Source organism: Chiloscyllium plagiosum, unplaced genomic scaffold, assembly GCF_037043375.1.
Source record: "Chiloscyllium plagiosum isolate Xiang-an unplaced genomic scaffold, Cpla_swu_hap1 HiC_scaffold_13, whole genome shotgun sequence".
Classification (NCBI taxonomy): Eukaryota; Metazoa; Chordata; class Chondrichthyes; order Orectolobiformes; family Hemiscylliidae; genus Chiloscyllium; species Chiloscyllium plagiosum.
This window is the reverse complement of record NW_028270151.1, coordinates 36001473-36017795: the sequence shown is the minus strand read 5'-3', so window position 1 is coordinate 36017795 and position 16323 is coordinate 36001473. Positions and strand designations below refer to the sequence as shown.

The 16323-nt window shown below is 47.2% G+C and overlaps 1 protein-coding gene across 2 annotated transcripts in view; it reads left to right on the top strand.

Moving 5' to 3' along the window:
• The first annotated feature begins 12983 nt into the window (after positions 1-12983).
• The window catches only part of eif4e2 (eukaryotic translation initiation factor 4E family member 2), a 37619-nt gene continuing 34279 nt past the window's right edge, over positions 12984-16323 (top strand). The window contains exon 1 of one of the 2 annotated variants that reach the window (XM_043702382.2): positions 12984-13112. In XM_043702382.2, the coding sequence (XP_043558317.1) occupies positions 13093-13112 (20 nt within the window). In that variant the 5' untranslated portion in view covers positions 12984-13092. The remainder of the gene's footprint in view (positions 13113-16323) is intronic. The other variant, XM_043702381.2, reaches the window with a different exon arrangement.

Genomic DNA, 16323 nt, shown 5'->3' with positions numbered 1-16323 from the left:
GTGTACTCAATTCCCTGACCAATATGAGCTGAAAAATGTGTTGCTGGAAAAGCGCAGGTCAGGCAGCATCCAAGGAGCAGTAGAATCGACGTTTCAGGCATAAGCCCTTCTTCAGGAATTCCCTGACCAAAATGCTTGTTAACAACATCTAATTGTTGAACCTCATTAGGCTCAAAGTCATTGTTTAAACCACAGCAATTTGGCACTGCAGAGTGGTAATATCAGTTTGGTGACACTGGATTGAACATTATTAAAGAATGTGAGAGTGCATTGAATTTACCACCCAGTAGATAAAGATGTCAGTGTTCAAAACAGGCAGCCAATGAGCTGATTTGAGGATCCAAACCAGAGAACAGGTCTACAAGTACAGTAAGTAGAAACAGTGTGTTATCACAATAGCATTCTGTTCCTTAGATATATAAAAGGGTATAATTGTAATTGATTAGGACAAAGTGAGGACTACAGATGCTGGAGATCAGAGTCAAGAGTGTGGTGCTCGAAAAGCACATCCAGCAGAAATTTACCTGTACTTCCACACATCATCTACCATATCCATTACACCAAACATGGTCTCCTCCACATCGGGGAAATGGGACGCCAACTTACAGATCATTTCAGAGAATATCTCTGGGACACCCGCACCAACCAACCCCACCGTCCCGTGGCCGAACGCTTTAACTCTCCTTCCCACTCCATCAAGAACATGCAGGTCTGGGCCGCCTCCATCGCTAAACCCTAACTATCTGACGCCTGGAGGAAGAACGCCTCATCTTCTGCCTTGGGACCCTGCAACACATGGGGTCAATGTGGAGTTCAACAGTTTCCTCAATCCTCTCCCTCCACCTTATTCCAGCCCCAAGCCTCCAACTTGGCACCACACTCTTGATCTGTTCATCTTCCTTCCCACCTATCACCCCCCCACCCCCACTTTCATCTACCTATCACATTCCCAGCTACCTTTCCCCCAGACCCACCCTCCTTCCATTTATCTCTCAGCTCCCTGGCCCACAAGCCTCATTCCTGATTAATATGATTCTCCTGCTCAACAGATGCTGGAAAAGCACAGCAGGTTAGGCAGCAGCACACTCTCGATAATGGTAATTGATCTCAGGAAAAATAGAAGTGAATTGACAGACAGCCATGGGGTAAAATGAGGCTGACCGTTTCCTATACAGAACTAATACAGTAAAATAGGAAGGACCAATTCTCAGAGGAAAAAAAAACACAATAAATATAACATGAGCCATGACAGACAAAAACTTAAGCTGGGGTTTTGAGTCATTCACTAAATTATTGGTGAATAAGAAATCCCAAGTCAAACGGCTGAAGAAGGTGGGGATTCATTATGTACTTGAGACAAGCAGGGAGTCATGGGACAAGCAGTCCCAGGATGAGGAAGAGAAGGCAGTTGTGACATTATATGCACACCATCTTAAAAGCTGAAAGTGAGGACATGCAGACATTAAAGGATCATGGAAGAAAATACTGGAATAACAACTCAAGTATCTAAGGAGGAAAGTTGCAAGCACTGAATGGCTGACATTTTCTCCAGGGAGACTGGAGAGATGAGTATTGGGACATTTAGCTTTTCTGATGTTTTACTACAGTCAAATGTTAAGATTCAATGTATCTAAGGAAATTCTGAAATTAAAAGGGTACTCAAGCTGGCGAAAGGTATGGCAATTGCCAGATTGAGAGGGAGAGATCAACTCCTCTCTCAGGATGACACTCCAGCTGTTTATATTGCTGACAAAGAAAAATAATTTCCTCTTTTCACTCCCACTGAGCCACAAGTCAATTTGAGACATAAGACAATATTTGAAGTTAAAACAACTGAAATTAGGAATTACATTGAAAACACCACAGTAATCATGAACACTTGAAATAAAAACAGTATGTACACATCATTTCAATAAGTTTTATGGCTCTGGCCTGTTTTGTGTGTCTACTTGTGAGTATCCAGCCAAGATTCATTAACCTTATATGATCTACTCCTGTATGTGTCTGTCTGTACAAAATCCAAATAATGAGGCTTGCTCACATTAAACATGCATTGGTGTGAATTGTAGTTTTAGAAAACAACAGCTCACAATTTTTAAACTCTGGAAGAGCAATTTTAAATAGCGTTTGAGAAAACATCCTAACATATGAAAAAGCAGCTACCAAAGAATTTGAAAATATCTAAGGTACATGCAGGTTTACCCTTTATTCAAAAAACAGATCCAGAGCACAAAGGAAGATTCGATGTTTTTCTGTCCCTAGTTGCCCTTGATAAGATGGTGGTGAGCTGCCTCTTGAAGTACTGGTCTATGTGTTGCACGTTGACCCACAATGTCCTTCTGGAGGGAATTGCAGTAAAAATAAAGGAATGGTGATAAGAACATAAGAAATTGGAGTAGGATGGCATCTGGCTCTTCAGGTCTGCTCCACCATTCAATAAGATCATGGCTGATCTTTTCATGGACTCAGCTCCACTTACCTGCATGCTCACAATAACCCTTGATTCCTACACCGATCAAAAATCTATCTTGACTTAAAAAACATACGAGGTATTCTCAACCGCTTCTCTGGGCAGAGAATTCCACAGATTCATTATCCTTTGGGCGAAGAGGTTCCTCTTCAACTCAGTCCTAAACCTACTTCCCGTTTGTTTTGAGGCTGTGTCCCCAGGTCTAGGTTCACCTGCCAATGGAAATAGCCTCCATGCTTCTATCTTACCTACTCCCTTCATAATTTTATGTTTCTGTAATAACCCCCTCATTCTTAGAAATTCCAATGAGTACAGTCCCAGTCTACTCAATTGCTCCTCATAAGCCAACTTTCTCAACTTCAAAATCAACCTAGTGCACCTCTTCTGCACTCCCTCCATTGTCAATACACAGGAACCTAGATTATCCAAGCAAGATGAGCGGGCACTATTTCATTCGGAAAATTAATTATTCAGTTAATTGATTTCCTCTGGAGCTCAGAGTTTTCTGTGACGTCTGGTCCCCAATCAGGAGACTAGGTAGTAGCACACAGTGCCCGAGCGTGCACGTGCCACCCCCCCCCGCCAAATCCGGCCCCACAGACACCCCCCCCCCCCCAAAAACTGTCCACTCCAGCCCCGCCCACCCCATCCAATACTGCCCCTGGCCTTTTGCGCAGCATCTTGTTGAATACCTTCTGGAAGTCCAGATATACTACATCAACTGGTTCCTTGTTGTCCACAGTGCTCGTAATGTCCTCAAAGCATTTCAGTACCTTCGGTGAACATGACCTGCCTTTCATAAACCTATGCTGCATCTGCCCAATGGGACAATTTATTTTCACGTCAGGACGATGAATGGCTCGCAGGAGAACTTGCAGACGGTGGTGTTCCCATGTATTTGCTACCCATGACCTAGATGGAAGTGGGTTTGGAATTTAAGGATCTTTGGTGAATCTCTGCATTGCACCTTGTGAATAGTACACTACTGCTAGTGAGCAACAGTGAAGTAAGTGGATGCTTGTGGATGTGGCACCAATTAATCAAGTTCCTTTAGTGTTGAAGTGGGAGATGGCACGGGGCAGGGTGACACTAAGCACACGGACACACAAGATGGCTGCTGAGCCACACAGGATGGCCGCCAGACCACAATATGGAGAGAGAGAGCAGAACAAATACAGACGCTGTCTGGGGCTACCAGAATGCAGGCGCAATGCGCTCATAACCTAGTTGATTAGTTTAAGGCAGGTGGGGGAGAGAATACACGAGTAGTGTACACTGCCCAAAGTGTCTGGGTCCAGCCAACACCTTTGATCGAAATGCTAACACCTTGATACGGACTTAATACAGAGTGGTAATAGCCAGGGCTGCAGTAATCGTCCTTCCCAGGAAGAGGAAGAGCGATTAGCAACCATTACTACAGCAATGGACTTCCGCAGACATTGAAACTGACAACGACCGTGCTGAAATTAACAAAGGCTGCACTGGAACTGACAATGACTGCACTGAAACTATTAATGATTCTGCAATGTTTACCATAAATAAGCCACATTATAAAGACAATAACCTCATTACTGACCTATTATTACAAAATGTATAAATGTATAAAAGTATCTTGACATGCGCTCCGGGTCGAGAGAAGAATCGCAGCTGACCACTGTGCTGTTGGTGTCTTTCTCTCCCCAGAGTTCTGGTATTTCCTTGTACAATAAGCTGTCATTGAACCCCGACTGACTCCGGGACTGGTGATTTTCCACCCACAACTGTGTTGTTGGAGCTGACCCCATCAGGCATGTGGGAGTATTCCATTCACACTCCTGATTTGTGTCTTGTAGGTGATGGATAGGTTCTGGGGAGTCAGGAGGTGTGCTACTCATGGCCTCTAACCTACCTTTGTAGCTACTGTATTTAAGTGGCAAGTCCAGTTGAGTTTCGGGTCAACAATAACCAAAGGATGTTAATAGTGGAGGATTCAGTGATGGTAACACTATTGGATGTCAAGGGGCAGCAGTTAAATTGTCTGACTGAAGATAGTCATTACCTGGGATTGTGTAGCACAAATGTTATTTGCCACTTGTTAGTCCAAACCTGGTTATTATCCAGATTTTATTGCATTTGAACATGGACCACTTCAATTTCTGAGTTGTGAATGTGCTGAACAATGTGCAATCAACTGCGAACATCCCCACTTTTGACATTATGATGGGCCAAGGACACTACCCTGAGAAAACTCCTGCAAAAATGTCCTAGAGTTGAGATGACTGACCAACCACAAATATCTTCATTTGTGCCAGGTATGACTCAAACCACCAGAGAGTTTACCCCCAGTACCCAGTGACTCCAGTTTTGCTAGGACACTTTGATGCCACCCTCAGTCAAACGCAGCCTGGATGTCAAGGGCTGTCACTCTCACCACACCCGTGTTTGAGCCAAGGCCATAATGAGATTAGGACCTGTATGGTCCTGGCAGAATTCAAACCTGGCATCACGGAGTAGCTGCTGCTTGATAGCATTGTTGATGTCATTCCTGATAGCACCTTCTGTCACTTTACTGATTATTGAAAGTACACTGATGGAGAGGAAATCAGTTTGATTGGATCACTCCTGTTTTGTGTGTATAGGACATACCTGGGCAATTTTCCACATGGTCAGGTGGATCCTCGTCTTGTAATTGTACTGAAAAAGCTTGGCTAGGGGAGCAGCAAGTCTGGAGCACAAGTCTTTAATACTATTGCTGCAATGTTGTCAGGCCTTTACAGCATCCAGTACCTCCAACCATTTCTTAATATCGCATGGAATGAATTGAACTGGCTGAAGACATCATCTGTGATGCTGGGGACAACTAAATGAGTACCAGAATTTGAAAATCACCAAACCTGGTCACAAGGAATACTGGATTAAATAACATTCATATGATTCAGTTTCTAAAACATTTAAACCAACGCAACCAGAAGTTTTAAGGGATTCTAAAAAATAAAGTTATATAGAATATATGGGTCCTATGATTATCAAACAACAAATTATTTTGAACAGAAGTATATTAAATATTGAGAGAATCTATTAGCCCAATAATACATTACAATTTGGAATGATTGAAATAAGAAACATGCAGCATAATTTTATAAATTACTTTTAAGTAGTTTGATTTTTCTGTAGTATTATATCATTAATTAGATTGTAAATTTTTTCCTGAATTGCAGCAGTGAGGTGTTAAATTTGTAAGAGTGAAGTTGCAGACTGTCTTTTACTTCAACAGGAATCAAAACAAGTTGCTGGATTTCTCTGCACAGATGCTGTCAAATCTGCTGAGCTCAGGAACTGGATGTGCACTGATTGTACAGATCTAGTGGGAAGATGGACAGATTGAAGCTACTATCCTAGACCACCAATAATGTAATTTCAGATTCCAAGGGAAGGGCATGTGATATGCTGGGACTTCCTCCCCAGTTTATTCTCACCTTGCCCAACTCCACATCTAAGAACACATGCCCTCCTACTCCCCCGTTCCAACACTTCCATCCTCCCCACCCACAAAAGCCAACTCCTCTCTAACTCCTTCATCTAGAATTCTCTCCCTAAGCACCCACTTCTTCTCCATCCCCTTCAGACTCTCCCACATGCTTCTTCTCACCATCTTCATCTGCTTTCTCCCCTTCCAACACAACCCTTTCTCCCCACTCTCTTTTCCCAGTCCCTTTCATCCTGTCCACCCTCCCTTCACCTCCTACCAAGCTTCCACCCATATATTCTCCCACACATATATTCTCCCACACACCCCTCCCCAACATTCAATTCCCCACTCACTATTCCACAATGCTCCTATCTTTATAGTACAAGTTCTAAGGGTCCCTGATTTTTATTTAATGTTCTTCACATTAGAGGAAGTAAACAGTGTAATTTTGAGGTAAGTCAAGGTAAGGCAACTCAGCCAGGTAGGAAGTCAGGGTCACCTCCAAGTGTGATGCATGTATATGTAGCTGCAGCTACTATAAATCTACATTTTGGATTTGCGGCTGTGGCTGGAATTCACTGTGGATTGAAATCTACGTGGATAGCATGGGCAGCAAGTGTGACTAACTGACAGAGTGAAAGCACCAGGCAGGCAATGTAAAAATCCACTAGTGACATCCTTCGTAAACAGAATTTGTTTAGGATACTGCTAGAGAAAATGGTTTCTCGGGAATACAGTGACAACTGTGTTTACAGGAAGTGCCTGAACAGTTGCAGGACATTCTTGTGGGGGAAAGAGTTGTGGTCAAGGTTAGTACCAATGACAAGTAAAAAATGAGATGGGCTTCTGCAAACAAAATGCAAAATACAGGGCGCTAAGAAGTAAAGAAGCAGTTCTTCCAAGGTCACCTATCCCATCCCGCATCTCCACTCCATAATCTCCCAGATTTACCATCAACGATTCCACATATTCCATTTCCCCAGATTCACTCCCCCTCACACAAACCCCACTCCTCTCCAGTTCCCTCTAACCTTCTTATCCCATACTGATCCCCCTAGCTTGTTCCCCTTACCATCGCTCCAGTTCACACTACGCATTTGTTACATTATACTTTGCTCAAAAACTGCATGAATCCATATAAGACTCTTGTTAACTCACTTTTTAAGATTAGAATCAGTCTAATTATGGCACAGACAGGGAACACAGGGGGCTAACACCTTCAACATCTTAACATATTGCCTGGCTAACACCAACTGTTACATTAACCTGAGAATGTAACTTTTTAAAAAGTAATTTACATATGAAAGTGAGACTTTCATGGTCATTCTAAAAGATGAGAGACTCAACAAACAATCAAGGTATTTTTCAATGTAAAATTTCAGTTACATCACCCTGTAAACTTTTGCTATAAAGTTGTGTCTTACAATAGTGTGCTCCACAACCACCTCATGAAGGAGCAGCGCTCCAAAAGCTAGTGCTTCCAATTGGACTATAACCTGGTGTTGTGTGATTTTTAACTTCATACGCTTCTCGGCCTTTTGGCTCGGAATATGTGTAGTTCCTGAGGACCAGAGGAAGAGATTCTGCTCGAGTGCTGTCGGTTCAACGCGGCGGACGTGTGCTGGCGGGGGAGAAACCGCGGGAATCGTGTTGCGAGCCGTCGGAGCTGCTGGAGACCATCGCTGGATCGTGATTGGACGTTGGAGGATCGTTTGGTTGTGCTGACCTGCTCTTGGTGGATCTTTATGCTGGCTTCGGCCTAACGCCAATTCAGGTACCAGCCAACCTCAGAGCTATGGCCTCAGCAGCCGCTCGCAGCCCTGGCCAGGGCATTCGCAACACAGTCAGGGTGACTGTGAAGAAGGTGGAGGAGCGCACACCGGTCGATCGGAGGGTGTTTGTGAAGAAGATTTTGCTGGAGTGCTGCGGGTTCGAAGCAGCGGACGTGTACTGCCTGCAGGATTTCCCTGCGGCAGGCTATTTCGATGTGACCTTCAGGAGCGTGAAGAATTGCGAGCAGCTCCTGAAGGTCTTCAAGGAGAAGGAAGGGGAACCTCTGTTCTCCATTTTGTCAGCGGTCCCGTTTTGTGTGCTTCCTGCGCAGAGGAGTCGGGTTGTAACAATCCAGATGTACAACCCTCACGTCCCAGCAGCAGATGTCCTGACCTTCTTGAGGAGATACGTCCAGGTCGAGGGAGAGAGTACCGATGTGGTCGATTCTTTCGGGATATGGACCAGCAAACGACAGGTCAGGGTAACCCTGAGGGTCGATGCCAGTGGGAACATCCTCCACCCACCCTCCAGCTTTGCCATCGGAGGAAGCAGAGGTTACCTGACATACGCAGGGCAGCCAAAAGTGTGCCGAACCTGCGGGAGGTCAGGCCACATGGCAGCGGATTGCAAGGTGACCGTCTGCCGAAATTGCAAGCAGGAAGGCCACCCGACCAAGGAATGTAAGGAGGCCAAGAACTGTAATCTGTGCGGAGAGGCGGGCCACATGTACAAGGCCTGCCCAAGACGAGGGGTCGCCACCTACGCACAGATGGCCAGAGGTGGCAACACGAGCCGTGGACTGCCCAAGACCAGCAATGTACCACAAAACAGCACGGGAACGGTGTCTGGAGGCAACCAGAAAGAAGGGTGGGCTGTAGCGGAGCAGACGGCAGAGAGCGGGGAGGTGCAGCAGCCGATCCAAGCTCCTGCAACACAGACGGAGGAAATGGAAGAGAAGGGACCAAAGGAAGCAGAGGATTGGATTACTGTGAAAAGCAGGAAGAGGAAACCTCCCAAAGCCACCCAGCGAGGGGGGATGCGACACCTACGCGACGAGGACACATGCAGCTCTTCCGACGGTGAGGACGGGCGCAAGGAGGGTCATCACCAGAGGAAGAGACAGAGCGCCGTGGAGAAAAAGGAGGGCAGCACCGCCCAAGCAGGAAAAGACAATCCCTCTGAGGGGACGGGTAAAGGCCTCCCCCCACCCAGTGAGAACCAAGAGGTACCCACCGGCCCACAGCTCCAGGTAACTGGGAGCAACGGTCCTGTGACAGCCCGGCTGTCAGATGGAGAACTGGACCATGCGGACCCTGGGCCCGACCCGAAGACACCAGAGCGGGGAAATGGCTCCAGCGTGGAGCCGGACAGCTACCTCAGCCCTAGGATGGTCCAGCAGTTTGCCGTCACCACGGGAATGCACACAGCTACCCCAGAGGGGCAAGACCAGCAGCAAATGGACACTGTTAACCTTGTAAACTGTTAAAATGGGGATAAGAGTAGCCAGCATTGATGTGCGTAGCATCAAATCGGCTACGCGATGTGTTTCTACGATGGCCTTCCTGGCCAACGTTAAAGCCGACGTCCTGTTCCTGCAGGAGTGTGGGATACCGCACCTCAGCAGCTACAGGAGATGGTCGAGCTTATGGGCCCATGGGGCGTCAGTTTGGTCGGGGGGCAACGATAGCCGCGCCTCCGGCCTGGGTATCCTGGAGAGGAGGCAACTTCACCATCTCCGAGGTTAAGGAGGTGGTGGGCGGGCGCCTCCTCATCGCCAACATCATGTACAGGAATGCTCCCCTGAGACTGATTAATGTATACGCCCCAGTGGGTAAGAGTGAACGGTTGGCCGTCCTGCAGCAGCTTCCACTGTATCACTCCGGTCATTCTGGCCGGAGACTTCAACTGTATCATTGATGCAGATGGACGATCCGGCGGGGGGGGGGCAGTAAACTGGACACCACGTCCAGAGCCCTGATGGACACGGTAAAAGATGCCAAGCTGCACGACGTCTTCAGCGCCCCTGCAGACGGAGCGCAGCGTAGATACACCTGGTCACGGGCAGACGGGTCTATCCGCTCAAGGATAGATTACCTGTTTGTGTCCCGAAAGCTCTCGGTCAGATCCACCGATGTCAAGCCGGTGTTCTTCTCCGACCACTGCCTCCTGCTGGCCGACTGTCACCTACAGCGGGCTGGTAAGGGAACGTGGAAGCTGAACACCAAGCTGTTGACCCCGGGAAACATCGAGGAGCTCAAGAGGGACTACGCAGGTTGGAGAACCGTGAAGCCCCTCTTTGAGTCCCCAGCGAACTGGTGGGAAACAGTAAAAGGGAACATCAAGAGGTTCTTCATCCTCAAAGGTGTTCAGGAGGCGAGAGAGAGGCGGGGAAAACTGTCCCAGCTCCAAGAAAGTATGCAGAACCAGCTCCTGCTGCAGACAATGGGGGTGGATGTCACGGAGGACCTCAAGGAGGTGAAGGGCCAGCAAGCCTCGCTCTTTGCTTCGGAGGCCTCCAAGATAATCTTTCAGTCCAAGGTCCACTCGGTGGAGCAGGACGAGACGTGCTCACGTTTCTTCTTCCAGAAGGTGCACAAAGAGAGCTCTGTGCTCAGCAGCCTGAAGGAAGATGGCTCGCTAACGTCATCTCAGGCTGACGTCATGAGGATCAGTAAATCCTTCTACGCCAGTCTGTATGACGCGCAGCCGACCGACAGCGCGGCCTCCCAGTCGTTCCTGTCCTCTATCACGGAGGTCTTAGACGACAGAACACGGGAGAGGCTGGACCAGCCGCTATCTCTGGACGAGCTGACCAAGGCCCTCGAGTCCTTCGAAAAAAATAAAACTCCCGGAAGCGACGGCTTACCGGTTGAGCTCTATTCCGCTCTATGGGACTTGATTGGCCAGGACCTGCTGGAGGTGTATGTCAGTATGCTTCGGGCAGGTACCATGAGTGAATCCATGAGGAAAGGCATCATCACCCTCGTCTACAAGCGGAAGGGGGAGAGGGAGGAACTCAAAAATTGGAGACCAATCTCACTGTTGAATGCAGATTACAAAATTCTGTCAAAGGTAATCGCCAACCGGGTCAGGTCTGCTCTAGGGTCGGTGATTCACCCTGACCAAACCTGTGCTGTGCCGGGCAGGAAGATCGCCGAGAGTCTCGCACTCCTCAGGGATACCATCGCCTACGTGCAGGACAGAGGGTTGGACACCTGCCTGATCAGCCTGGACCAGGAGAAAGCCTTTGACAGGATATCACACACGTATATGAGAGATGTTCTCTCCAAAATGGGCTTTGGGGAGGGAATCTGCAATTGGATCAGACTGCTCTACACCAACATTGTCAGTGCAGTCTCAATCAACGGGTGGGAATCAGATAGCTTCCCAGTCAGATCTGGAGTCAGGCAGGGCTGCCCCCTCTCTCCTGCCTTGTTTGTGTGCTGCATAGAGCCATTTGCCGAGTCCATCAGGAAGGATGCGAGCCTGAGAGGGGTGATTATTCCTGGCAGCGGGGGCCTGCAGGTTAAGGCCTCCCTGTACATGGATGACGTCGCTGTTTTCTGCTCGGATCCGCTGTCCGTGCGCAGACTCATGTGCATTTGTGACCAGTTCGAACGGGCCTCGGGGGCCAAGGTAAACCGAGGCAAGAGCGAGGCTATGCTCTTCGGGAACTGGGCCGACCAATCCTCGATCCCCTTCACCGTCAGGACCGACCACCTGAAGGTGCTGGTTCGGAGGGGCTGGGGCATGCGCCAAGTCTTGGGAGGAGCGTATCAGCAAAGTGAGGCAGAAACTGGGCAGATGGAAGCTACGGTTGCTCTCCATCGCAGGAAAAAACTTGGTCATCAGGTGTGAGGCACTGTCATTGCTATTATACGTGGCACAGGTCTGGCCTATTCCCAGAACCTGTGCCGCTGCAGTCACCCGGGCCATCTTCCAGTTTATATGGAGGTCAAAGATGGACCGGGTCCGAAGGGACTCACTGTATAAAGATCTGGGCAACGGGGGAAAAAATACACCCAATGCCACCCTCACCCTGATGGCCACCTTTGTGTGTGGCTGCATCAAGCTGTGCGTGGATCCCCGGTACGCAAACACCAAGTGTCACTACGTACTGAGGTTCTACCTGTCCCCGGTGTTGTGAAGGATAGGCCTGGCCTTGTTGCCGCGGAACGTTCCGAGTAGTTGGACCGTTCTGTATCATCTGTCCTTCGTGGAGAAATTTATGAAGAAAAACACCTTTGACCACAAGTCCATTAGGAAGTGGTCAGCACGTAGTGTCCTTGAGACCCTTCGGGAAAAGGAGAGGGCGGATCCTATCGAGCGGTTCCCTGAGCAGACTGTCAAAGCCATTTGGCAGAATGCCTCAAAGCCAGAACTTTCCAACAAACACCAATACATGGCTTGGCTGGTGGTGAGGAGGGCTCTGCCTGTGAGATCCTTTATACACGCCCGGACTCTCAGCCGCACCGCACGCTGCCCTCGAAGCGGCTGCGGGGAGGAAGAGACTGTCACACACCTCCTTCTGGAATGTGCCTATGCAGAGGAAGTCTGGAGAGGAATGCAGTGGTATTTGTCGAGGTTCGTCCCGAGCAGCGCTGTGACGCGGGACTCCGTGCTCTACGGTCTGTTCCCCGGGACGCACACTGAGACGAACATCAACTGTGCATGGAGGATCATCAACTCGGTGAAGGACGCTCTCTGGGTGGTCCGAAACCTGCTGATCTTCCAGCTGAAGGAGTTGACCCCGACTGAGTGTTGCAGACTGGCACATTCCATGGTCCAGGACTACGTGTTGAGGGACGCGCTGAAGCTTGGGGCAGCTGCCGCCAAGGCGCTGTGGGGAAAGACCACTGTGTAAAGTCTGCCTGCCTAACGAAGAACAGGGGGCCCATGCAGTCATTTGGGCTCTGCTGACGCCTCAGCTAATTATATGGGAATATGATCAAAAAATGTACAGACCTGTATAAAAATGATAAGTTTTGACCTCTGTATGTAAATGTTTACGTACGTATGGCATGACCAATTGTACAGACAATCAAATTATTTATGAATAAAGTATATTTTTTTAAAAAAAAGGTATCTCCAAATCGTTCGTTCTCCCTCCACTTTTGGTTGAATGCCACCATCTGCACACCTCTAACCTGGTCCTCCTCACCTTTCTTTCCTACCTGCCTCTCCCCAACCCATGTCGCGCTATCACCTAACCGTGCCGCTTCCAACGGACCAGCCGCTCGCGCACCGAGCTGATGAGGTGGAAGCCATCACGTGCCGCGTCCCCGGATGTCCCGGGCTCCGCCTCTCAGGTGAGCGCGCAGCTGCAGTTCGAGCGGCTGCTGAAGGGGAGTGTCCCCGAGTGAGAGAGCATTCTCTAGCTGGCCCGCCCGGTGTTAACACCATGAACAACAAGTTCGATGCGTGAGTCATTGGTTTCCCTTTCTCTATGTCCCACACAAACATTTCTTCTGAATCTTATCTCGGTATTAGTGGCCTGTCCCGGGACGTTTATTCATCTTTTTTTTTCCCCAAGACCTTTCAAATTGCCGCCTGCAGGGCCGCATTCGTGTTCGGGCTGTGGGACCTCCTGTGTGGCTCAGTGATTCCGATGTCTAACCGTAGCGAGGAGGCTCTTGTAAAACAACCAACCCTGAAATATCAGATGCTTCCATTAGTCTCTCCGTGCGAACTCATTTATACCGAAATCAATATATTAACATCTTCAACATTTTGAAATTAACATTGTTTTTCTCGTTTATGTTTTGTCAATAGGTTTGGCATAATTTGAAAGGACATTGTGTTTTTAAGGGTTAATGTTGCCGAAGATCTGAGTACCCTATAACTGCTTTAAAGCAAGACGCAATAACGTCCATAGCGGCTTTTTGGTTCTAGTACATAGATCGCTACATTTCATGAACAAATGCGGTGAATAATCCAAAAGGGTAATAGAATATTACCATTATGCTAATATCTAGTTGACTAGGAAACAAGGTGCTAGAAGCCATTTTTCAACCATACAACCATCTGGTATGAACTGCTGTGCTCTTCCAGCACCACTAATCCAAAATCTGGTTTGCAGCATCTGCAGTCATTGTTTTTACCTACCTGGTAATACATGCCGAGAAGCTTGAGTAGTTCCCTGTATTGGATTGGACATGGAACAAGTGAAACGTAGATTTACTGGAATTACATAAAATCAAAACGCTGCGGACGATGGAAATCTGAAACAAGCACCCCGAATGTTGGAGAAACTCGGCAGGTCTGGCAGCATCTGTGGAGAAAGAAACAATTAACGTCTCCAGTCGCATGACTACCTCAGAGTCCAAACATTGACTTCGGGCGGGATTAAACAAGTTACAGTTGTAGCTGCTGGAATTTAAAATATTGAATAGTCATTGAATTGAAGTTAACAGATATTAAAGGGAGTGCAGAGGGAAGTATTTTACTGAGAGACTGGAGTTAAGAATTAGACCTAGTCTAAAATTTTAAGCTAGGTCTTTCATGAATTATATTAGGGAACCCTTTGACATTTAAAAGATGGTAAAAGTTTGGAATAAATAACTATAAATAACAATTGAAGTTAGCTAAATTAAGTTTAAAACTGAGTTGATTGGTTTTTATTAAACATTCCAAATCACTAGAAGCAGGTTATTACATTGCTGTACATGGGAATTTGCTGTGTGGAAATTAGGTCACATTTCTTACATTACAAAAGTGACTACCCTTCAGAAGTACTTAATTTGCTGTAAAGCATTTTGAAATTGAGTGAATGGAGAAATGGCAGATGAAATTTACTGCAGAATAGTGCGAAGTGATTTGTTTTTATTGAAATCCTGCTGGAAGGCAGTATAAAATGAAGGGTGCAAGAGTAGGGAGACTTGAGTGTATACTATAAATGCATAAATCTGTCAAGGTTACGACAGGTTTAGAATATGGTTACTAAAATGTGCAGCACTCAAACCTTTGTCAATGAAGGCATAGAGTATAAAAGCAAATAAGTGTTTGAACTTGTATGAAACATTGATTGGATCTCAACTGATTTATTATGTCCAGGTCTGAACACCAGACTGTAGGGAGGAAGTGAAAGTATTAGAGTGCAGAAAAGATTCATGAGAATGAAATTCAGTTGCATACATTGAAAAAGTTGGGACTGAGAGGTTGAAATGAGATTCAAAGTTTGGGAGCAGATTTATAGCTTGGGTGCTCATTGTTGTGGTTCTGTTCGCCGAGCTGGGAATTTGTGTTGCAGACGTTTCGGCCCCTGTCTAGGTGACATCCTCAGTGCTTGGGAGCCTCCTGTGACCCGCTTCTGTGATGTTTCCTCCGACATTTATAGTGATTTGTACCTGCCGCTTCCGGTTGTCAGTTCCAGCTGTCCGCTGCAGTGGCCGGTATATTGGGTCCAGGTTGATGTGCTTATTGATTGGATGAGTGCCATGCCTCTAGGAATTCCCTGGCTATTCTCTGTTTGGCTTGTCCTATGATAGTAGTGTTGTTCCAATCGAACTCATGTCATCTGAGTTTGTGGCTACTAAGAACAGCTGGTCATGTCGTTTCGTGGCTAGTTGGTGTTCATGGATGCCGACCGTTAGCTGTCTTCCTGTTTGTCCTATGTAGTATTTTGTGCAGTCCTTGCATGGGATTTTGTACACTACATTGGGTTTTGCTCATGCTGGGTATCGGGTCCTTCGTCCTGGTGAGTTGTTGTCTGAGAGTGGCTGTTGGTTTGTGTGCTGTTATGAGTCCTAGTGGTCACAGTAGTCTGGCTGTCAGTTCAGAAATGTTTTCGATGTATGGTAGTGTGGCTAGTCCTTTGGGTTGTGGCATGTCCTCATTCCGTTGTCTTTCCCTTAGGCATCTGTTGATGAAATTGTGGGGGTTTCCGTTTTTGGCGAATACATTGTATAGGTGTTCTTCTTCCTCTTTTTGCAGTTCTGGTGTACTGCAGTGTGTTGTGGCCCTTTTGAACAGTGTCTTGATGCAACTTCTTTTGTGTGTGTTGGGGTGGTTGCTTTCGTAGTTTAGGACTTGGTCTGCGTGTGTGGCTTTCTTGTATACCTTTGTGGTGAAATCTCCGTTACGGTGTTCTCTGTACCATCACGTCTAGGAATGGGAGTTGGCTATCCTTTTCTTCCTCGCTCGTGAATCGGATTCCTGTGAGTGTGGCGTTGATGATCCGGTGTGTGTTCTCTATTTCTGTGTTTTTAATGATTACACAGGTATCATCTACATATCTGACCCAGAGTTTGAGTTGAATTTGTGGTAAGACTGTTTGTTCTAACCTTTGCATTACCGCTTCTGCTATGAGTCCAGAGATGGGTGAAACCATGGGTGTGCTGTTGATTTTGTTCATATTTGGTTGTTGAATGTGAAGTGTGTTGTGAGGCACAGGTCCAGTAATTTGAGTATAGGTTGATCGGTTCCCAGTCTTGTTGTCTGTTCTGTATGTCCAGCAGGTTGGCTATTGTTTTTCTGGCTAGGGTTTTGTCGATAGAGGTGAACAGGGAATTCCTAGAGGCATGGCATTCATCCACAGATTCAATCAATAAGCACATCGACCTGGACCCAATATACCGGCCACTGCAGCGGACAGCTGGAACTGACAACCGGAAGCGGCAGGTACAAATCACTG